General features: G+C 46.0%; 1 protein-coding gene across 1 annotated transcript; it reads right to left on the reverse strand.

Annotated features, from left to right (window-relative positions):
* Window positions 1-23,146: 23,146 nt before the first annotated feature.
* On the reverse strand, window positions 23,147-23,626 carry LOC142919886 (protein Wnt-7b-like; the record flags this gene model as incomplete). The annotated part of the gene is made up of 1 exon (XM_076062563.1): window positions 23,147-23,626. A coding segment is annotated over one exon (480 nt), but the record flags the coding sequence as incomplete, so codon positions are not given.
* Window positions 23,627-24,100: the final 474 nt, after the last annotated feature.

Below are 24,100 nucleotides of genomic sequence, written 5' to 3' on the forward strand. Positions count from 1 at the left end.
CAGGACAGGTCTAACCTATCTCTCTACTGCCCGATGCTTAATCGACCTGTCCGCTCTCTCTATTTTCTCTCCGAATTTCGCCACCTTTAGTCTTACCCCTCTCCCTCGTACTTGCGGTCCGACCTCGCGGCGATGGAGGTCGCGGCAAGATGATGCTGCAAACGGAATCTGGCTGCTCTCTGCCCCGTCTCACGGACGTGCGAGTAACAGTGAGGTGACGGCTCCTCGATCCCTCCCTCCTGTTGATCTTCAAAGCCCTCGCGCCGCCAATCTGCGGTGCATCACGGGTAGAACCATTAATCCGCGGTGCATCATGGGTAGAGACGCTAACCCGCGGTGCATTATGGGTAGAGACGCTAACCCGCGGTGCATCATGGGTAGAGACGCTAACCCACGGTGCATCATGGGTAGAGATGCTAACCCGTGGTGCACCATGGGTAGAGAAGCTTAAACCCGCGTTGCCCCACTCCCCACCTGCCTGCTGGTCCGCGTGTGTCCTGGGCATCTCCTCACTGCGGTTCTCAGCGAGTTCGCCGTGGTCATTTAAGTTAAGCCACGGCGCCCCAGTGTCATTTGGCCTGGGGGGGGGGGGGGGGTGCCTGCCAATTCCCTGGCCCTTAGAAACCGTGGAGCACCCCCACGAGGGGGCCTCTCGGGTAAAAACTCAGGGCAGGTGCCCGCCCCCTCCCCACGAGGCCCTACGTGAGTGTGTGTGTTTATGTGGGGGGGGGGGGGAAGTGCTGTGACGGGAGCCGGGTGGCTTCTCGGTCGCAGCAGCACAGCGACTGCCCCGGTTTCGACGGAGCGGCTTCGCTGTTGTGGCACCACACAGGTGCACTAATGCACGGTACCGTTATTTTATCATTAGCCCAGTGAGTACCGTTATTTTATAATTAGCCCAGTCAGTAGCGTTATTTTATCATTAGCCCAGTGAGTACCGTTATTTTATCATTAGCCCAGTGAGTACCGTTATTTTATCATTAGCACAGTGAGTACTGTTATTTTATCATTAACCCAGTCAGTACCGTTATTTTATCATTAGCCCAGTGAGTACCGTTATTTTATCATTAGCCCAGTGAGTACCGTTATTTTATCATTAGGCCGGTGAGTACCGTTATTTTATCATTAGCCCAGTCAGTACCGTTATTTTATCATTAGCCCAGCGAGTACCGTTATTTTATCATTAGCCCAGCGAGTACTGTTATTTTATCATTAGCCCAGTGAGTACCGTTATTTTATCATTAGCCCAGTGAGTACCGTTATTTTATCATTAGCCCAGTGAGTATGGTTATTTTATCATTAGCCCAGTGAGTACCGTTATTTTATCATTAGCCGAGTGAGTACCGTTATTTTATCATTAGCTCAGTGAGTACCGTTATTTTATCATTAGCCCAGTGAGTACCATTATTTCATCATTAGCCCAGTGAGTACCGTTATTTTATCATTAGCCCAGTGAGTACCGTTATTTTATCATTAGCCCAGTGAGTACCGTTATTTTATCATTAGCCCAGTGAGTACCGTTATTTTATCATTAGCCCAGTGAGTACTGTTATTTTATCATTAGTCCAGTCAGTACCGTTATTTTATCATTAGCCCAGTGAGTACCGTTATTTTATCATTAGCCCAGCGAGTACCGTTATTTTATCATTAGCCCAGCGAGTACCGTTATTTTATCATTAGCCCAGCGAGTACCGTTATTTTATCCTTAGCCCAACGAGTACCGTTATTTTATCCTTAGCCCAGCGAGTACCGTTATTTCATCATTAGCCCGGCGAGTACTGTTATTTTATCATTAGCCCAGTGAGTACCGTTATTTTATCATTAGCCCAGTGAGTAGCGTTATTTTATCATTAGCACAGTGAGTACCGTTATTTTATCATTAACCCAGTCAGTACCGTTATGTTATCATTAGCCCAGTGAGTACCGTTATTTTATCATTAGCCCAGTGAGTTCCGTTATTTTATCATTAGCCCAGTGAGTACCATTATTTTATCATTAGGCCGGTGAGTACCGTTATTTTATCCTTAGCCCAGTGAGTACCGTTATTTTATCATTAGCCCAGTGAGTACCGTTATTTTATCATTAGCCCAGTGAGTACCGTTATTTAATCATTAGCCCAGTGAGTACCGTTATTTTATCATTAGCCCAATGAGTATGGTTATTTTATCATTAGCCCAGTGAGTACCGTTATTTTATCATTAGCCCAGTGAGTACCGTTATTTTATCATTAGCCCAGTGAGTATGGTTATTTTATCATTAGCCCAGTGAGTACCGTTATTTTATCATTAGCCCAGTGAGTACCATTATTTTATCATTAGCCCAGTGAATAACGTTATTTTATCATTAGCCCAGTGAGTATGGTTAGTTTATCATTAGCCCAGTGAGTACCGTTATTTTATCATTAGCCCAGCGAGTACCGTTATTTTATCATTAGCCCAGCGAGTACCGTTATTTTATCATTAGCCCAGCGAGTACCGGTATTTTATCCTTAGCCCAACGAGTACCGTTATTTTATCCTTAGCCCAGCGAGTACCGTTATTTCATCATTAGCCCGGCGAGTACTGTTATTTTATCATTAGCCCAGTGAGTACCGTTATTTTATCATTAGCCCAGTGAGTAGCGTTATTTTATCATTAGCACAGTGAGTACCGTTATTTTATCATTAACCCAGTCAGTACCGTTATTTTATCATTAGCCCAGTGAGTACCGTTATTTTATCATTAGCCCAGTGAGTACCGTTATTTTATCATTAGCCCAGTGAGTACCGTTATTCTATCATTAGGCCGGTGAGTACCGTTATTTTATCCTTAGCCCAGTGAGTACCGTTATTTTATCATTAGCCCAGTGAGTACCGTTATTTTATCATTAGCCCAGTGAGTACGGTTATTTAATCATTAGCCCAGTGAGTACCGTTATTTTATCATTAGCCCAGTGAGTATGGTTATTTTATCATTAGCCAGTGAGTACCGTTATTTTATCATTAGCCCAGTGAGTACCGTTATTTTATCATTAGCCCAGTGAGTATGGTTATTTTATCATTAGCCCAGTGAGTACCGTTATTTTATCATTAGCCCAGTGAGTACCATTATTTTATCATTAGCCCAGTGAATAACGTTATTTTATCATTAGCCCAGTGAGTATGGTTATTTTATCATTAGCCCAGTGAGTACCGTTATTTTATCATTAGCCCAGCGAGTACCGTTATTTTATCATTAGCCCAGCGAGTACCGTTATTTTATCATTAGCCCAGCGAGTACCGTTATTTTATCCTTAGCCCAACGAGTACCGTTATTTTATCCTTAGCCCAGCGAGTACCGTTATTTCATCATTAGCCCGGCGAGTACTGTTATTTTATCATTAGCCCAGTGAGTACCGTTATTTTATCATTAGCCCAGTGAGTAGCGTTATTTTATCATTAGCACAGTGAGTACCGTTATTTTATCATTAACCCAGTCAGTACCGTTATGTTATCATTAGCCCAGTGAGTACCATTATTTTATCATTAGCCCAGTGAGTACCGTTATTTTATCATTAGCCCAGTGAGTACCGTTATTCTATAATTAGGCCGGTGAGTACCGTTATTTTATCTTTAGCCCAGTGAGTACCGTTATTTTATCATTAGCCCAGTGAGTACCGTTATTTTATCATTAGCCCAGTGAGTACCGTTATTTAATCATTAGCCCAGTGAGTACCGTTATTTTATCATTAGCCCAGTGAGTATGGTTATTTTATCATTAGCCCAGTGAGTACCGTTATTTTATCATTAGCCCAGTGAGTACCGTTATTTTATCATTAGCCCAGTGAGTATGGTTATTTTATCATTAGCCCAGTGAGTACCGTTATTTTATCATTAGCCCAGTGAGTACCATTATTTTATCATTAGCCCAGTGAATACCGTTATTTTATCATTAGCCAAGTGAGTACCATTATTTTATCCTTAGCCCAGTGAGTACCGTTATTTTATCATTAGCCCAGTGAGTACCGTTATTTTATCATTAGCCCAGTGAGTACCGTTATTTTATCATTAGCCCAGTGAGTACCGTTATTTTATCATTAGCCCAGTGAGGATTGTTATTTTATCATTAGTCCAGTCAGTACCGTTATTTTATCATTAGCCCAGTGAGTACCATTATTTTATCATTAGCCCAGCGAGTATCGTTTTTTTATCATTAGCCCAGCGAGTACTGTTATTTTATCATTAGCCCAGTGAGGATTGTTATTTTATCATTAGTCCAGTCAGTACCGTTTTTTTATCATTAGCCCAGTGAGTACCGTTATTTTATCATTAGCCCAGTGAGTACCGTTATTTTATCATTAGCCCAGTGAGTACTGTTATTTTATCATTAGTCCAGTCAGTACCGTTATTTTATCATTAGCCCAGTGAGTACCGTTATTTTATCATTAGCCCAGTGAGTACCATTATTTTATCATTAGCCCAGCGAGTACCGTTATTTTATCATTAGCCCAGCGAGTTCCGTTATTTTATCCTTAGCCCAGCGAGTACCGTTATTTTATCCTTAGCCCAGCGAGTACCGTTATTTCATCATTAGCCCAGTGAATATGGTTATTTTATCATTAGCCCAGTGAGTACCGTTATTTTATCATTAGCCCAGTGAGTACCGTTATTTTATCATTAGCCCAGTGAGTATGGTTATTTTATCATTAGCCCAGTGAGTACCATTATTTTATCATTAGCCCAGTGAATACCGTTATTTTATCATTAGCCCAGTGAGTACCGTCATTCTATCATTAGCCCAGTGAGTACCGTTATTTTATCATTAGCCCAGTGAGTACCGTTATTTTATCATTAGCCCAGTGAGTACCGTTATTTTATCATTAGCCCAGTGAGGACTGTTATTTTATCATTAGTCCAGTCAGTACCGTTATTTTATCATTAGCCCAGTGAGTACCGTTATTTTATCATTAGCCCAGCGAGTACCGTTACTTTATCATTAGCCCAGCGAATTCCGTTATTTTATCATGAGCCCAGCGAGTACCGTTATTTTATCCTTAGCCCAGCGAGTACCGTTATTTTATCATCAGCCCAGTGAGTACCATTATTTTATCATTAGCACAGTGAGTACCATTATTTTATCATTAACCCAGTCAGTACCGTTATGTTATCATTAGCCCAGTGAGTACCGTTATTTTATCATTAGCCCAGTGAGTACCGTTATTTTATCATTAGCCCAGTGAGTACCGTTATTTTATCATTAGGCCGGTGAGTACCGTTATTTTATTTTTAGCCCGGTGAGTACCGTTATTTTATCATTAGCCGAATGAGTACCGTTATTTTGTCATTAGCCCAGTGAGTACCGTTATTTTATCATTAGCCCAGTGAGTACCGTTATTTTATCATTAGCCCAGTGAGTATGGTTTTTTTATCATTAGCCCAGTGAGTACCGTTATTTTATCATTATCCCAGTTAGTACCGTTATTTTATCATTAGCCCAGTGAGTACCGTTATTTTATCATTAGGCCAGTGAGTACCGTTGTTTTATCATTAGCCCAGTGAGTACCGTTATTTCATCATTAGCCCGGTCAGTACCGTTATTTTATCATTAGCCCAGTGAGTACCGTTATTTTATCATTAGCCCAGTGAGTACCGTTATTTTATCTTTAGCCCAGTGAGTACCGTTATTTTATCGTTAGCCCAGCGAGTACTGTTATTTAATCATTAGCCCAGTGAGTACCGTTATTTTATCATTAGCCCAGTGAGTACCGTTATTTTATCATTAGCCCAGTCAGTACCGTTATTGAATAATTAGCCCAGTGAGTACCGTTATTTTATCATTAGCCCGGTCAGTACCGTTATTTTATCATTAGGCCAGTGAGTACCGTTGTTTTATCATTAGCCCGGTCAGTACCGTTATTTTATCATTAGGCCAGTGAGTGCCGTTGTTTTATCATTAGCCCAGTGAGTACCGTTATTTCATCATTAGCCTGGTCAGTACCGTTATTTTATCTTTAGCCCAGTGAGTACCGTTATTTTATCATTAGCCCAGCGAGTACTGTTATTTAATCATTAGCCCAGTGAGTACCGTTATTTTATCATTAGCCCAGTGAGTACCGTTATTTTATCATTAGCCCAGTGAGTACCGTTATTTTGTCATTAGCCCAGTGAGTATCGTTATTTTATCATTAGCCCGGTCAGTACCCTTATTTTATCATTAGGCCAGTGAGTACCGTTGTTTTATCATTAGCCCAGTGAGTACCGTTATTTCATCATTAGCCCGGTCAGTACCGTTATTTTTTCTTTAGCCCAGTGAGTACCGTTATTTTATCATTAGCCCAGCGAGTACTGTTATTTAATCATTAGCCCAGTGAGTACCGTTATTTTTTCTTTAGCCCAGTGAGTACTGTTATTTTATCATTAGCCCAGTCAGTACCTTTATTTAATCATTAGCCCAGTGAGTACCGTTATGTTATCATTAGCCCAGTGAGTACCGTTATTCAATCATTAGCCCAGTGAGTACTGTGATTTTATCATTAGCCCAGTGAGTACCGTCATTTTATCATTAGCCCAGTGAGTACTGTTATTTTATCATTAGTCCAGTCAGTACCGTTATTTTATCATTAGCCCAGTGATTACCGTTATTTTATCATTAGCCCAGCGAGTACCGTTATTTTATCATTAGCCCAGCGAATACCGTTATTTTATCATTAGCCCAGTGAGTACTGTTATTTTATCATTAGTCCAGTCAGTACCGTTATTTTATCATTAGCCCAGTGAGTACCGTTATTTTATCATTAGCCCAGCGAGTACCGTTATTTTATCATTAGCCCAGCGAGTACCATTATTTTATCATTAGCCCAGCGAGTACCGTTATTTTATCCTTAGCCCAGCGAGTACCGTTATTTTATCATTAGCCCAGCGAGTACTGTTATTTTATCATTAGCCCAGTGAGTACCGTTATTTTATCATTCGCCCAGTGAGTACCGTTATTTTATCATTAGCCCAGTGAGTACCGTTATTTTATCATAAGCCCAGTCAGTACCGTTATTTTATCATTGGCCCAGTGAGTACCGTTATTTTATCATTAGCCCAGTGAGTACCGTTATTTTATCATTAATCCAGTGAGTACCGTTATTTTATCATTAGCCCAGTGAGTACCGTTATTTTATCATTAGCCCAGCGAGTACCATTATTTTATCATTAGCCCAGCGAGTACCATTATTTTATCATTAGCCCAGCGAGTACCGTTATTTTATCCTTAGCCCAGCGAGTACCGTTATTTTATCATTAGCCCAGCGAGTACTGTTATTTTATCATTAGCCCAGTGAGTACCGTTATTTTATCATTAGCCCAGTGAGTACCGTTATTTTATCATTAGCCCAGTGAGTACCGTTATTTTATCATAAGCCCAGTCAGTACCGTTATTTTATCATTGGCCCAGTGAGTACCGTTATTTTATCATTAGCCCAGTGAGTACCGTTATTTTATCATTAATCCAGTGAGTACCATTATTTTATCATTAGCCCAGCGAGTACCGTTATTTTATCATTAGCCCAGCGAGTACCATTATTTTATCATTAGCCCAGCGAGTACCGTTATTTTATCCTTAGCCCAGCGAGTACTGTTATTTTATCATTAGCCCAGTGAGTACCGTTATTTTATCATTAGCCCAGTGAGTACCGTTATTTTATCATTAGCCCAGTGAGTACCGTTATTTTATCATAAGCCCAGTCAGTACCGTTATTTTATCATTGGCCCAGTGAGTACCGTTATTTTATCATTAGCCCAGTGAGTACCGTTATTTTATCATTAATCCAGTGAGTACCGTTATTTTATCATTAGCCCAGTGAGTACCGTTATTTTATCATTAGCCCAGCGAGTACCGTTATTTTATCATTAGCCCAGCGAGTACCATTATTTTATCATTAGCCCAGCGAGTACCGTTATTTTATCATAAGCCCAGTCAGTACCGTTATTTTATCATTGGCCCAGTGAGTACCGTTATTTTATCATTAGCCCAGTGAGTACCGTTATTTTATCATTAATCCAGTGAGTACCGTTATTTTATCATTAGCCCAGCGAGTACCATTATTTTATCATTAGCCCAGTGAGTACCGTTATTTTATCATAAGCCCAGTCAGTACCGTTATTTTATCATTGGCCCAGTGAGTACCATTATTTTATCATTAGCCCAGTGAGTACCGTTATTTTATCATTAATCCAGTGAGTACCATTATTTTATCATTAGCCCAGCGAGTACCGTTATTTTATCATTAGCCCAGCGAGTACCATTATTTTATCATTAGCCCAGCGAGTACCGTTATTTTATCCTTAGCCCAGCGAGTACTGTTATTTTATCATTAGCCCAGTGAGTACCGTTATTTTATCATTAGCCCAGTGAGTACCGTTATTTTATCATTAGCCCAGTGAGTACCGTTATTTTATCATAAGCCCAGTCAGTACCGTTATTTTATCATTGGCCCAGTGAGTACCGTTATTTTATCATTAGCCCAGTGAGTACCGTTATTTTATCATTAATCCAGTGAGTACCGTTATTTTATCATTAGCCCAGTGAGTACCGTTATTTTATCATTAGCCCAGCGAGTACCGTTATTTTATCATTAGCCCAGCGAGTACCATTATTTTATCATTAGCCCAGCGAGTACCGTTATTTTATCCTTAGCCCAGCGAGTACCGTTATTTTATCATTAGCCCAGCGAGTACTGTTATTTTATCATTAGCCCAGTGAGTACCGTTATTTTATCATTAGCCCAGTGAGTACCGTTATTTTATCATTAGCCCAGTGAGTACCGTTATTTTATCATAAGCCCAGTCAGTACCGTTATTTTATCATTGGCCCAGTGAGTACCGTTATTTTATCATTAGCCCAGTGAGTACCGTTATTTTATCATTAATCCAGTGAGTACCGTTATTTTATCATTAGCCCAGTGAGTACCGTTATTTTATCATTAGCCCAGTCAGTACCGTTATTGTATTCATAATAAAGGTTTTTGGGTTAGATCGCGTTTATTTATAAATGTGTCGTAACCTTCCACCACCCGACACGGCCAATCAGCAAAAAAAGTGTCACGTTGACAAAAGACAATTCAATACTTTAGCCCACCGGTGTGTTGAAGAGTGAATCCACATTTACAGTTTGAGTAGGACGTTTCGCTGGTAAATAAACAAAAGGAAGGAGCAGCAATGGGTTCTCCTTTATCCCCTGCTATAGCAAATTTGTACATGGAAAACTTTGAAATAAGAGCACTTGCCTCGAGCACATTAAAACCATCCTTTTGGTTTAGATATGTGGATGACACTTTGGTTGTCTGGCCACATGGTAAAGATACACTTAATGATTTTCTAAATCATCTCAATGCACAAAACCCGGCCATCCAGTTCACCATGGAAATGGAGGTGAATAACACACTCCCATTCCTAGATATTTTGCTTGGACATGGCCTAAACGGTAAAATAACACACAGCGTTTACAGAAAGCAAACGCACACTGATGCCTATCTGAATGCAGAATCACATCATCATCCAGCTCAGAAATCCTCTCTTATCAAGACGCTCATACATCGGGCTAAAACAGTGTCAGATGATGAGAGTCTAGTGAGAGAGATTAAACACGTTAAAGATGCACTACGACAGAATGGCTACAATAATGCTCAAATTAACAGAGCACTGAATGCCAAATCACGATCGCAAAGCAATACTGCTGAAAGCGACCAGATTGTTAAAACAATAAAAATTCCATATATCTCAAGAGTAACTGACAAATTAGCCCGTGTTTTGCAAAAGCAAAACATTACAGTAAGATTTGGTACAGTACACAAAATTCAAAAACTAGTATCTTGCACTAAAGATGCATTACATAAATTATCAACAGAAGGTGTATATCGGATTAATTGTTTATGTGGCAGCTGCTACATTGGACAGACGGGACGTAACATCCGCGTAAGACTAAAAGAACATCAGAGAAATATTAAATTATCTCAAACACAACTGTCGGCAGTGGCAGAACATGCTTGTCAACAAGGACACTCAATTGATTTTGTTGTTATATTCTGTTTTGTCCATGATGACAGTGGCATTGCCCTTGTCGGCTGAGAGGACGACAATATCACTTTTCTTTTTTAATTGAGATAATTCAAAACGTTCGTCTTTGCTGATGTTGCTGGGTGGCAACTTAGCGTTTTTGAGGGTTGCAGCGATTTCAGATCTTGCTACGTCTGCAGAGATGTGACTCAAGCCCTTGAGTGCAACGTCGACATAGGCAATGATATCATTAACCGGTAAGTGTCTCGGTGTGACAGCAAAGTTTAGACCTTTAGCTAAAACGGATTTCAGACCATCAGAAATATTACATACACCCAGCCATCAGATTTACCATGGAGGTCGAAAAAGATGGCAAACTACCCTTTTTGGATGTCTTAATTAAAAGAAGACATGATTTTAAATTTTGATTTAAAGCTTTCGTGACTGCAGTAATTCATATTCTTAGTTCTTTCGGTAAAGTCACGTTGAAGGGAAACAATAAAATATATATTTTATTATTTTATTATTTTATTGTTTCCCTTCAACGTGACTTTACCGAAATAACTAAGAATAAGAAGACATGATGGTTCAATGAGCCACTCTGTCTACAGGAAAGCTACCCATACAGATGCTTACTTGAAACCGGATTCCCACCACCATCCATCCCAGAAGAACTCCCTCATCAAGACTCTATACCATAGAGCCCAATGCATTTCCGACCAGGAACACATTACCAGTGAACTCAAGCACGTACACCAGGCTCTCAGGGCTAATGGTTACTCCGACTACACAATCTGCAAAGCCATCACTCCAGTCATGAAGAAGGATCCTCTTGTGGAGCCACTCAAAACCATCACCTTACCCTACATTGCAGGGGTCACTAAAAAGATCTCCAAAATCCTGAATAAACACAAGATCCAGGTCCGATTCAACACAGTACATAAAATCTGTGATCTAGTTCCATCTGTAAAAGATGCTGTTCCAGACATACAGTACCCGGGCGTTTACAAACTAAAGTGCCTCTGTGGTACCCGCTACATTGGAGAAACCAAACGACATATCTCGGACCGCATCCGCGAACATAAAGCAGACTTGAAACACGGTAGAACGAACTCCTCTGCCGTGGCAGATCACTGTTATAATTCAGTGGGCTCACATGACATTGACTTCTCCAAGACGGAGGTTCTTTGCAAACCAACCGGCTACCATGAGAGATTCGTTCATGAGGCCATTCACATATACAAGCACAGAGACAATTTCAACCGAGAAGATGGATTCTGGCTTAGTAACCATTGGAAAGATGTTTTAAACCATTTCCGTTCTTAATTAATTGTATCTTACAATCACCTTCAGACCGCAGCTCTTTCGCTGGCATTGACTCTTAATACCTCTCACACCACGGTTAATGGTATGGTTTACAACATGGAGTATAACAGCGCCTCGCAGCTGTCTCTCTCCCCCTCCTCTGTTCCGACCATGGATGAACTCGTCCGTCTGAACGGGGCCCGTAGCTATCCGTGTTGCTAAAGTTGAGGGTAAGAATCCACCCATTTTTTTGCCATATAGCATCGTGATATATAACGACTTATTGTTGGTGGCTTAGTTGATTGGAGAATATAGAGTTTATTGATAACATTGAGGTGATTTATATTTTAGTTTTTTATTGGTTCACTATGTAGTATTCATTATATATTGTATTGTATACCCAGTTACTGTGAATAGCTCAGATGTGTAGGCCTTGACTTCAACATAGCCATTTCTGTGACCAGTCACAAGCTAATCACTCAGTTATTTCAATGCTAAATTCGCCTAGTTATTTCAATGCTAAATTCTCATGTTTGATTTGTACTAGGTGCCTCGGTGAATGTATATGCTCTGACTTTAACATAGCTATTTCTGTGACCAGTTACAAGCTAATCACTCAGCTATTTCAATGCTAAATTCTATGCTAATTCCTTTGTCAAGGGGTGCCTCTGCGGATGTGTATACTTTAACTTAGCTATTTCAATGCTAAATTCTATGCTAATTCCTTTGTCAAGGGGTGCCTTTGCGGATGTGTATGCTTTAACTTTAACATAGCCATTTCTGTGACCAGTCACAAGCTAATCACTCAGCCATCTCAATGCTAAATTATATGCTAATTCCTTTGTCAAAGCGCTTTGTTTCTTCTCACACAGCTTAAAGGTCGTGATCTGAGCGTGGCTTTTTCACTCCAGCGCTGTCCTCCAGACAGTCTCGTCCCTTCACCTGATGAAGGCCGCTTGTGTTGTGGCCGAAACGTCGTGAGAATATTATTGTGTTATTTTATTTTATCAATTCATTATTTTATTCTAATTCTACGTGACTTTACCGAAAGAACCAAAGAAGATGAATCCTTGCAGTCACAAAAGTTTTAAATCGGAAGTTATTGTTGTTCGTTTGTATTACCATTGAGGTCCGTTCTCTCCTGCGCCAAACTAATATAAACTGACTGGGAGCATGTGCTGGATAAATGAGTTGGGTTTTAGATTAAGGAGACATTTTCATGAAGTAAGGCTCCCATACCATGATTTCACAGTGCGCCGTGACGTTGCAGCACTGGCGACGGAGCAATGTAGATTACCTGTTGATCCATCCATTGAGTTTCTATCGTCACGGACATTGAATCCAGTCTATTGATTCCCTCTACAATGAACCACGTAATCTGCCGGCAAACAACGATGTACATAAAATGTATTGCGTGCTAAAAACAAAGGTCATTATAATCGGAATTACAAGTCAAGCTTATTCTAAATCACATTCTTGTCTTAAAAAATATCTTAATATTAGAGAAAAATCCACTATACACACACGAGTACTGTTCACACACGTTCATTACATTTTTGTCATGGTCCATTCTAAAAGCTTGCGACGGCTGCTGAATGCGCACCTATTGAGGCCGTCCAGTCTCCTCGCTGTCGATTCCGCACGTAGTCTGGCAGCTTTCTCTGTGTGCCCACTTAAAACTTTACGTAGCATCGTGCTCACATCGGCCTCTGTAGGACATTCTCATCAACACAGCTGGGCCCGCTGTAGTCGCCGCATTTAAGTTCCTCGACAAGAAGCGTTGGTTGGGCCAGCTCTAGCCCAACCAGTCAGCGGCCAACGCCTGCACTGAAAGGGTTAAAGAACTCCATATCACAATACTTGAGGTGAAGACGTTTGGATAGTGCTTTAATAATGTAATCATTGAACACAGAGCTGATGGGTTTTTTTTAACGAAATAAATATCTGTGAATAATTAGTGGGTGGTTTTTCCCGAAAGTTTTTAGTTAGCGTTTTGAGTTGTTAAAAACAGCCGAGTATTGCCCAGACCACAAGGTTGACAAAAAAACATGCACTTTTGCGCAAAGTATAAACGCAGAACGGCGCCCCAGATGACGGCCCCGCGGTCTGTGCCGTGTTCCTTTCCCCCCCGCCATCGTCGGCCCTCTCGCACCCTCAATGTTTGCCCACCACCATCGCTCCCCCACCACCCCTACCACCCCCACCATCATACTACAAGTCTCGCTACAGCCCCCCCACCCCCCCACCGGCTTCTCTAAATAAAACGACTCCAAACCCACTTTGAAGATGCTGCTTGCATGTGCTGGTCAGGGCAGCGGCCCCGGGGACTTTGGGAGTGGGTGGATAAGTGGCCACAGGGACTGTGACGGTTTGTTCTGCATCGAGTTCCCCCCCACCGCCACCGCCCCCGGACGACGCGCGATCGGTTCGATCCACCCGCATTGGGATGTGAAGTCGTCTCTCTAGCTCACACATTGTCTTCAACATTGAAACGATCGGCGTCTTCTCGATGTGAAGCAGTCACTGCCGTGTTCGGAGTGGCAGGGTGGCAGCACAGTTGGACGTACGTCAAACTTCTTTCGTGCCGTACGTAGGCAACTGTGCTCATCAGAAGTGGGGGGAAATTTGCGGCATTTGTGCCTCGCGGCAAAAATGGACCGAGGTTTGAATCCTGCAGTCCGGGAATCGGCATCTGTGTTCGGATGGCAGAAATGTATTTGTGCCGAGCTGTGGTACAGGTATTGTGGTGAACCTTATGGCAGTTTACTGCACCGTTTTAATAGACCTAGGCTGAGAAATTCGTCCAGGTTTGGCTGTGCTCGTTGTGGGGGTTAGAAATAGCCACTTGCAGTAGCCTAAGGCTTCTCACAGAATCACAGTTGCAGCGCTGTTTAGAACGCACCAGGGGTGATCTGTAGAACCTTCTTCTCCAGTAAAGGATTTAGGAACGTGTGGAAATGTCTCCGCGGAGTTGGATTGACGTGCATACCAATGAAGATCGACCGTCGGTGACTGTTAAGCCCTGTAGTGAGCGTCTACAGGAGGCTTCACTCTCAGCAGCGCTGAACCTGCGTGTAGCCAAAGCCTGGCCAACACCTCATGAGTGCTTGCTGCGGGCTCTCGCTCAGGCCACACGATGGATGCTTCCTTGGCACCTTAGCACTGTGCCGCTAACGGCTGGTTGTTTGCAGATAAGGCGGTGAGTTGAAGCCCACAGATGCGTCACCTTTTTGACCGTCAGGTGTATCGCAACCAGGCAGTTCGAGCAATAAACGTGCACAGCTGTTAATATTGACTGTAAATACGTGTTGTATTGAAATAAATATGATAGACTGGAGGAACCATGTTTGTATGATGCCATTACGCACACAGTGTGATTCAAATTATTCTCATGCGATTACAATCCCGCACCTACATTTATGTTATTCAAAACTTTAGCAGCTTATAGTATTTATTTTAATACCGTTACAATGGATAGGTTGAAGTGTATAGGTTGCAGTGTTCACACTGTTAGAGCTTATTATGTGAGAGTTAACAGCGTCAGAGTTGAGCAAAGCATCGATCAAGGGCATCAATCGGATGCGTTTGATCAGAGTCTTTGATCAAAGACGTTATCCCATCACGGAACACCACCTTCCTGCGAGGGTGATGCACCCAATTCTGATTCCCGCTATTTGTGGCCGGGCACTACTTTTGCGGGACCCCACACGTCTTTGGAAATAATTGCGATGATCATGTCTGAGCTGAGATGTGAGCGACTAAAGTTTACTTTGTTTCAACATTACTGCGTTTAGGTTCGTAACAGCGGGGCTAAACGAATGCTACTCAAGAGTAAATTGTTTAATGACAGAAATTGTAATCATTTGGGCTGCCCGTGCAGAACAAGTCACCTTCCTTGTCTAGACGCATTCTAAACACAACACTGTCCTTAAATATATTGCTAAAATAACGTCTACACCCGATTCAACATGCAGCTCCACATCGGCCATGGGAAACCCACAGCATGCCCGGAGACAGGAGACCACGAGGGAGACGGCCTCAACTTGAACAGAAAGTTGACAAACTCTCGGATGCCATCACCCAGCTGCTGCAACGCCTGTCGGAAGAGATGCTGCGTCCCGCGGCACCATCCAGGCGAGGAAAGGAAGAGCAGAGCCAGAATCGGAAGCCGCCACCCGCAAAACAGCAGCAGTAGATAGTGAGATTCTAATAGGACCACATTGTTACTTATTTTGATGCTAATCTAAACCACGCACCTCACAGGATGCATTTATTACTCCCAATGCGCATCTACATATAACATACACTCTAGCTCAGTGTAATTCTAATACTACCATAGTGTTATTCTAATAATTTTCAATCGATCCTAATCTCGCACCCCAGAGTTCGCATATCTGACCCCTGGTTCGCAAGGCCAAATGGCATACATACATACTACGTACATACGAGCACAGTTCACATGCACGTACACTATACATACATATTAGCAAAGTGCGATTCTAATATGACCACGGTGTAATTCTAATACTTCTGTAGGGTAGTAGTTAGTAACGTCATGTCACGCTCGCCCTCCGGTATGATGACGTCACGTATGGTGACATCATGCACAGGGGGCGGGACGGTGACATCATGTCCCCCTGGGATATTTAGGTTGGGACCCGTGACGGGTTCGAGGTCGTTGCGGGGAGACAGGAACATGTGAAGTTGCAAGTTGGGACCCAGGGTAGGGGAAAATTAGCACCCGGCTCGGGGAGCCTGTGGGTGTGCTAGGGATCTCCCCAGTGCCCTTCCCCTGGGGTGTGGAGTGTAAGCGGTGAGTGGGCAGTACACAGAGTCGTGTGCGAAGAGAAGTCTTTAATAAAACAACTGGCGCAAGCCCCTGCACGAAGATCTGCCTCCGAGCCGTCATTGACGCCTCAACAACTGGTGTCAGAAGTAAAACCTGTTAAGAAGACGACGACTTACCAAGACGTCTTTGATGGAGGAAGACGGCGAGGGAAGATTCCCCACGTGGCCCCGGGGGTTTGCGGCCCGGTTACCCACTGCCTGGCGGCGTACAGCGGGTCGGGGGCTGCGTCTCCACGCCGCCGCCGACACCTGGGTGAGAGCGCCGCGCAGCACAGCGCCACCCCACCGATTATTTTTATTTTATTGTTTTGCTTGGGGCGGCGGCACTACTCACCGAGCTCCAAGCTGGAGGAGCCGGTCGAACGAGTCGGGATGCCGGGGCCGCGGGGAGACGGCTCCATTGCCGCTGTTCCCGTGCGTGCGGGAAACCCAAAAAACGCTGCACGAGTGGCCGCCATTCACCGCCAATAACATGTCCCCGTCATTTTCTACACCGGCGGGAGGGGATCTCCGGCCATCTTGGTGACGCCCCCGTCTTCTGTTCGAGTCCGGGGGGCCGGTTCGGGTCGCAAGAGGATGCCACGCTCACCGTCCAAGATCTTTCACGGTGTTAAAGTCTCCACCCTGGCGTCCTCTGCTCGTCACAGCCTCACAGGCGAGTCGTGACATGACAATAAGCACCCGGCCCTAAAAAAAAAAATAACTTCACCCATCTCGCGTGCGCCGGGTTGCGTTTGCGCGTGTGTTTTGTTTTAACCTCGCTGGGTTGCGGAGCGTGTTAGTCAGGTTGTGTGTGTGGCGGGTTTCTGCTTTGTAACAGTGGTTGTTGTTAATTACGGCGTCGGGATCGTTATCTTCAGGGGGCAGTTAATGATTAATTTGTTGTCGGGTGTCCCGAGCCCCATTAACATCCTGTGGGTTGCCGTGTTAACGACTCGCGTTGTTACATCGTTTTTGTTGTTGCGGAGTCGCGGTTGTTATTGTGTATACTGTATGGAGCTACGCTCGTGATTGTTCATGTGTGACTGGGAGAAACTTTGATCGTCATTGTTGCCAAGGTACAGGCCATATGGAGCTTTGTTCGTGATTGTTATCAATTTATAGACTTATGGATCCTTGCTCGAGAGTGTTAACAGTGTATGGACTGTTGGGTACTTGCTTGTGATTATTTACTATGTACGGATTGTCTGGAGTATTGCTTGTGTGTGTTGCCATGTGCGGACTGGATGGAGCATTGCTCCAAATGATTGACAATGTACGGACTGCGTATACTGCATATACTGCATGTACCGCATTGCACGACATCGTCGATTATTTGGACCATTCGGCATTGGATTGATTCATGGGGGGATCCTAATTTAAAACATTTGTATGTGTTGTGATGTTGCAAAATTGCGATTGTGGGTGGAATGACTGAGTGTTGCGTGGTTCTTGAGTTTTGTGCCGAAGCCCCGTGGAAATCCCATGGTTGCGGTTGTGTGGGATTTTTGAAATATACATGACCGGTGCAGTTCGAACTCGCTGGTGGGTTCGAGGGTGCCCCTTGGGTTCTGTATGGATCAGGGGTGCGTTGGGCTGTGGATTGCCTCCAGATCGCATCGCTCTCTCCACTCGATTGTGTACAACCGAATGCTGCAATGCGAGTCTTGGAGAGAAATGCGCTTTAAAATTCCCCCCGATACGGCTGACACGTGAAACTGTTCCAATGTAACACCGCGTCGGAAAGGCGGTGGGGTGGTGACGTGGTATTCCCCCCCGATACGGCCGACGCGTGCAACTGGTTGTGACGCTGCGTTGGAAAGGTTGTGGGGTGGTAACATGGAAATTCCCCCCGATATGGCCGACGCGTGCGGTTTTAGGATGGTAGCTAACAGGTGACATGTAATGTCTGTGGTGGTCCTCAGTGAGGGCTGCTGGGACGCAAGCGCGGGAAACCACGAAGATGCGGTTCGCGCGTGCGGTCGCCATTTCTGGGCAAGAGCAGGCATATTTTTTGTGTCATGTCGATTTTATATATACATTTTAAAATGTAGATACTGGAACAACCCTGAAGTGCGACTTCTTTGCCCAGTACATGGGTCGACCCTGAAGTATGACTTCTCGACCCGGGACGTAGACAGACGTCCGGAATATTAATTGGTGTGTGTAGATGGGTGCCTTCTCACCACCTGACGGATGGGACGGTGGCAGGGTGGTGTGGGACCCTGCCATCCATGGGGTGATTGTGTGATTTCGGTTCGATTACCGGTGTTGGTTGTGCATCCAACGCGTCGGAATCTATATATTTTTGTTTTCTTTTCTCCCGCTGGGCGGTATACAATCTTCTCTACTCCCTGGGGCAGGGTGGCTGTCGTGTCCGACATGCTGAGGCGCGTTTTATGGTGCTGTGCCTCAGGAGGTTGGGTTCTCCCTCTCATCACAGATTTCCGGCGCCTGCCACGCTTGGAGTCACCGGTCGTGCTGACCGGATGTGGACTTGAAGGTGGAGTGGAGCGCCTGTTCGTCACTCCTGCTCTACCTGTTGTTCTCCGAAGTTGGACTTGAGCCATGCAGATGGACCGGCCACACGGACACGCTCTAAGACACCGCGGTTTTCTGATTGATGCGTGTCTGCCCGTTCTTGCGTGTCGGTTACCATTGTTGTTACATTAATGTCTATCTATCTGGGTTGCCGGGGCTCCACTTTTGTAAGGGTTGCAGCCGGGTCGGCTGATTTTTTTTCACGGGGAGGTGTGATGTATAGTAGTTAGTGATGTCATGTCACGCTCGCCTCCGGTACGATGATGTCACGTATGGTGACGTCATGCACAGGGGGCAGGACGGTGACATCATGTCCCCATGGTTACGGATATATTCAATTGTAATGTATTACTTGGTCTAAAATAAACACACAAATGTACTCAATACAGCTTAATTAGGTAAACCGCATGCAACATTATTTTTCAGTCATTCCGAGCTCTCGGTTTGACTCTCGAGCCACTCCATTACATCCAGCCATCTCTCGGGATCCAACTGCATGGGATCGAAGGTGGAATCTTCTTCAGGTTTCATTGCAGCACCTTGAAGTTCAACGTTTGATTTCAGTTTCCTATCATCGTGGATCTTCTGATGCCTGTTCAGTTTTGATGACTGTGCAAATGCCTTTCCACACACAGAGCATGGGAATGGCTTCTCGCCCGTGTGTGTTTTCTTATGGTCTTGAATAATTAATGACCATGCAAAAGCCTTCCCACACACAGAACATGGGAATGGCTTCTCGCCCGTGTGTGTTTTCTGATGGTCTTGAAAAATTGATGACCGTGCAAATGCCTTCCCACACACAGAAAACGGAAATGGCTTCTCGCCCGTGTGTGTTTTCTGATGAGCTTGAAGAGTTGAAGAATGTGCAAATGCCTTCCCACACACAGTACACAGGAATGGCTTCTTGCCCCTGAATGCGTGGGGCTGTGGAGAGTGTTTCTGCGCCATGTGAGCGTCGTAACAGTAGCTGTGTAATGGAGTCAAAAATATGCTATCGGCCGCAAGTATGTTTAGCGTTGAGTTTTGATTTTGTTAACTGCTAATACAAGAATGACACTCGCGTCGAATACAAGAAAATCACGCCAATTTGACGATGAACATGTTTAAAGATTATCCATTAAAATAGATTCACGGTGTATCGATGTCAGGAACCCGTCTGAAGATGTCCACACTAACTCTCCCGAAGCAAAGTCGCCTGTCTGTCGCCACGCAATTGTGCTCGCCAGGCTGCGTTGTCTCGTGGTAGAAGGGCGATCAGCAGAACGACGAGTCGAGCGTCCAGCCTAATCAAGTTTCCTCTCGAAATGGCATTGAGCTCTGCTTCTGAGCCGCCTTATAACTCCCCCCTAGAATCCAATCCTTTGTCTTTAAGGATATTAGCATTCGATTGTTAATTTTGAAGGTACAATCCGTATGTCTATTAACATACCGAAAGGTAATGTGCCCATTGTGCTTCATGCCTGAATATGTAAGAGCATCTCAGTGTGTAATTGCGCACTTATTTTGAATAAATGGGATTAGCGCTGGAAAAACACGTTCCCCATGTCCTCGATTTAAAGTGAATGCAGTCCCGTGGAGTTGCCCACACCCGCCGAGCTTCAGGAGTGAGCACGTACAGAAGCATTGTGACCACATTTGCAACGCAATCACTTTAACATCAGTAACCAAAATCCGATCTGGTACATGGCCTCCGCTTGGTCTGGTCTGTATCCATCATCACGCCGGAGACAAACAGCGAGTCATGGTTCGGCCAGCCACCACCTCATTTGCCGCAGCGACTTTAATAGCTGCTGTCAAACAACACTGTCACCAATAGTGGTTTATGGGTTAGGGTGTTAAGCGGACAATCAGTCGTTTTGGTCAAGGCGTATGGGATAATAGACACCTCTGTTATCCCATAAACACAATACACGGCAGCGGGAAGGCTGCCTTGTTGGGGAGATGTAGTTTGTTTAAGGAGCTGTGACTGGAGGTAGGCGATGTGACTGGGTGATCACACGGATTCCGAAACATAGCAGAGACGATACGATCCACTGCGCTCCATCTCCCTACATGGACAACGACATTGTGGTGCCGCAGCAGCGGAGCCCTCCTGCCGACTCCATGGCCTCGACGCCGCCACCTCCGAGCGACGGGGCCGACGCTGCTCTTCCCTCACCACCCCCCACATGAACACACACACACACCCCCACATAGAGCCCCGAGGGAAGGTCACCTGGCCGACAGGTTTTCCCCCAGAAGCCCTCACATGGGACCAAACTTTACGGTTTCCTGCGACCAGGGAATTGGGCGACCTCCCCCGAGGCTAACGTGCACCGCGGCGCCGTGACTTGGGTTGTAATCATGTGGCAACGACGGGGCTGCTGAGCCAACGCGGATAGAAAACACCCACAACACACACGGGTCAGCAGGCAGGTAGGGGGGGGTACGGAGTCACGAACGGCGGGAAAAACAGGGCCGGTCCTCTGATTGGTGGGACAGATGCGCTTGTTTAGAGGGTGAAAAGCGGACGTCTGAGAGGGCACCGGTCCGGGGAGAGTGGCGGGAAATCCGAGCCACCTGATTGGACGGGAGGCCAGCAGATCAGCGCTCATTTATCTTTGATGTAGAGTACAATAAAAAGGGTAGAGAAGGTAGGGAGAGTTAGTTCGTGTTCTACTCAAGCCAGCACTTGGGGCGGTCGACTTCCCATCCACTCGAACGTCCGTGTGACGAGTCGAAGTGCAGCGAGGATCCGACCTAGCAGCTCCGTACGAGTCGAACCGTGAGTTCCCGAGAGTAAGATATCGAGGCCATTGGGAGATTGTCTTAGGAGAGTGATTTGAAAGAGGCGATACAGATCGGGTCTTAGACCATCGGGAGATAGGTTAGACCTGCCCTGCTGACTCAAACTGACTCTGGTAATTTAGCCTCGGACTCGCTGAGAATAAACTGCTGGGGATCAATAAACCTTGTCGTGTGGTTTCTGCGAGGGTGGAACGGATGCATGTTGGTGTGCGCCGTGTGTTTGTGCATGAGGGTGTATTTACTCACGTGTTTGCGCTTGCCCATGCGTGTAGCTCGTGGTTAGCGTGTGCATGTGGTGAGCGGCGGCAGACTCGTACCGGGGCACGTGAGATTACTCATACGCCCTTTCGTTTAATGTGTGCGTGAGGCTAACGGGCGGCGTACACGCGAGATTATTCGTGCGACCTTTTGTTTAGCGTGTGCGTGGGGTGAACGGGCGGCGTGCCTGTGAGTTTGTTCATATAGTCCTTTAAATAAATCTCCGAGACAACCCCCCAATCGGCTGCGTGTGTGCGAGTGACGTCCCTGCCCTCTGACCCCCGACCCCGAGTCCCGCGCGCGCGATTTGTGCGTGGCACGGAAGAGGAGCGACGTCGGATTTCGAGTGAGTGGGTGTGATTGAGTGTGCGCGGCGATTATGTGAATTGATCCTAGGTGGCTAAGCGCCAGCCACGAATCATGCCCCGAGGGGCCGCAGCAAAGGGGGGGGGGGGGGGGAGTCGGTGAGCAGTAACCCTCCCCAGGACACGGAAGAGGGGAGCAGTGGATCCCACGTGAGCGAGGAGCCGGGGGTCAGCCTCTCCAACAACTGGAGCCTGGTTATTAAGCTGCGCGAGCGTACTGGCAGGCTATTATTTATTTATTTTATAGGTAATTGAATTTGTATTGCAGCAAATTACTACAACAGACGAGGCGAGGTACACTGCCGTCATTGTCTTTAAACATCCTCACTTTTGTTTTCTTTCACTGTAAAAACAAAGGACAAGTATGGCCACCCATCATCATCACTCCGTTGTGTCATTGCTTCAGTGTTGTTTGAGGGTGTTTTGACCCCCTCGTCCAAGCTGGCCAAACACCTCGACAGAGGTCTGCTGATGGACCAGCTCTGGGCGCACCCACGTGGTGGACACGTGGTGGACAAGGGTGGACACAGGGTGGACACAGGGCGAGACATGTGGGGTATTGAAAACAAAATCTAATACTTATTTGATGTCAGCAGGTAAGGGCCACCGAGCTACAGAGGTCTGTGCTCGCCGCGCCGCTCAATAAATAATCGAAACGAGAAAATATACAGTGACGAATCACGAGGAGAAAGAAAACAGCGTTGGCTTTTTCGCAATCGATATGCAGACTCCTCACTCTCCCATCATGCTGAGATCTCGGTGGCTACTTTGTCCCAGGCTTGGGAGCCGATTGCAGAGCTCACTCTTGCAGCCCCGCCCCTCCCCGTCGGCAATCACGCAGGGTGGCGGTGGGTGGGGTGGTGAGTGGGGTGGGGGGGGGAGTTGAGGGCAACTGCCAGGTGCGGAACGACAGCCATCTCCATCAGGCAGTGACATCCGCTGACACTTTTGTCCGGGCATGATTGTTGGCCAGGGGCGAGGCTCGTGGGGGGCAACGGCCGACAATCGACCTGGCGAGCGATCGAGCCAGTGGAAGAGTCGGGGCCAGCTTCCCAGCGAGCCGCCGTCACTTGCACGTGTACTCCTCTGCCCTCCCGCTGCACGTGCCGCAGAGCACATGGCAGCACCAGTGGAACTTGCAGTTGCAATTCCACGAGCGCGTGTACTCGCGCGTGTTGTACCCGCGGCCGCAGCAGCGCAGCTCGCAGCCGTCGGCGTGCAGCGACGTGCGGTTGCACAGGCGGCCGCGCGTGCCCAAGCTGCCCGTCAGCAGGTTCTCCTCGCAGTAGTTGGGCGAGCGCTCGGTGAACACGAGCTCCGTGTCGAGAGGCTTACGGTGGGCGCGCGAGCGTTTCAACTTGAGGAAGAGGGGGTAGCGGTAGCGGCCGCCGTGCACCGGCTCCACGTGGACCGCCTCGTCGTACTTGTCCTTGAGCGCGGAGCCCACCTCGCGGAACTTGGGCAGCGTGGTCCAGCACGTCTTGGTGGTGCACGAACCCGACACGCCGTGGCACTTGCACACCGGCTTCATCTTCTCCTCCAGGACCTGGCGCCGAGTGGGGGAGAGAGAGACAGAGGGCGGGAGAGCATCGGCGAGGTAGGTGGGGACAAGTGGACAGAGAGAGACAGAGAGAGGTGAGCGGTGAAGGCATCGCTAACGGCGGCGTCGCTCGTACGAGTGAAGGAGAGGAGGTCAAATGTTTTTGTGTTTCTTACAAAACCGCTGTTGGCGTTGATCCTCTCCGATCCGCTTTGTGCCAGCTAAATGCTGCGGAAGAAATAGGCATTGTGCCGGAAAAATGACGAGAAGAGGTAGGAGAATGGGGGGGGAGAGGCGAGTAGAGTGGGGAGGGAAGGGGTGGGGTGGCGGGTGGAGAGGTCAAGCGAGGGAGTGTGGGTAAGAAGGTTCTGGACGCCTGGGGGGGGGGGGGGGGTAGAAATGGAGTGTGTGAGCTTGGGCAGAACGCCTCACTAGAAGGGATGACGGCCCTCTGCTGAGATAAAACGATGGAGTGCAGCC

The sequence above is a fragment of the Petromyzon marinus genome, unplaced genomic scaffold (assembly GCF_048934315.1).
Source record: "Petromyzon marinus isolate PM22_M1 ecotype Great Lakes invasive population unplaced genomic scaffold, UKy_Petmar_22M1.pri1.0 PM_G_Scaffold_66, whole genome shotgun sequence".
NCBI classification, from domain to species: Eukaryota; Metazoa; Chordata; class Hyperoartia; order Petromyzontiformes; family Petromyzontidae; genus Petromyzon; species Petromyzon marinus.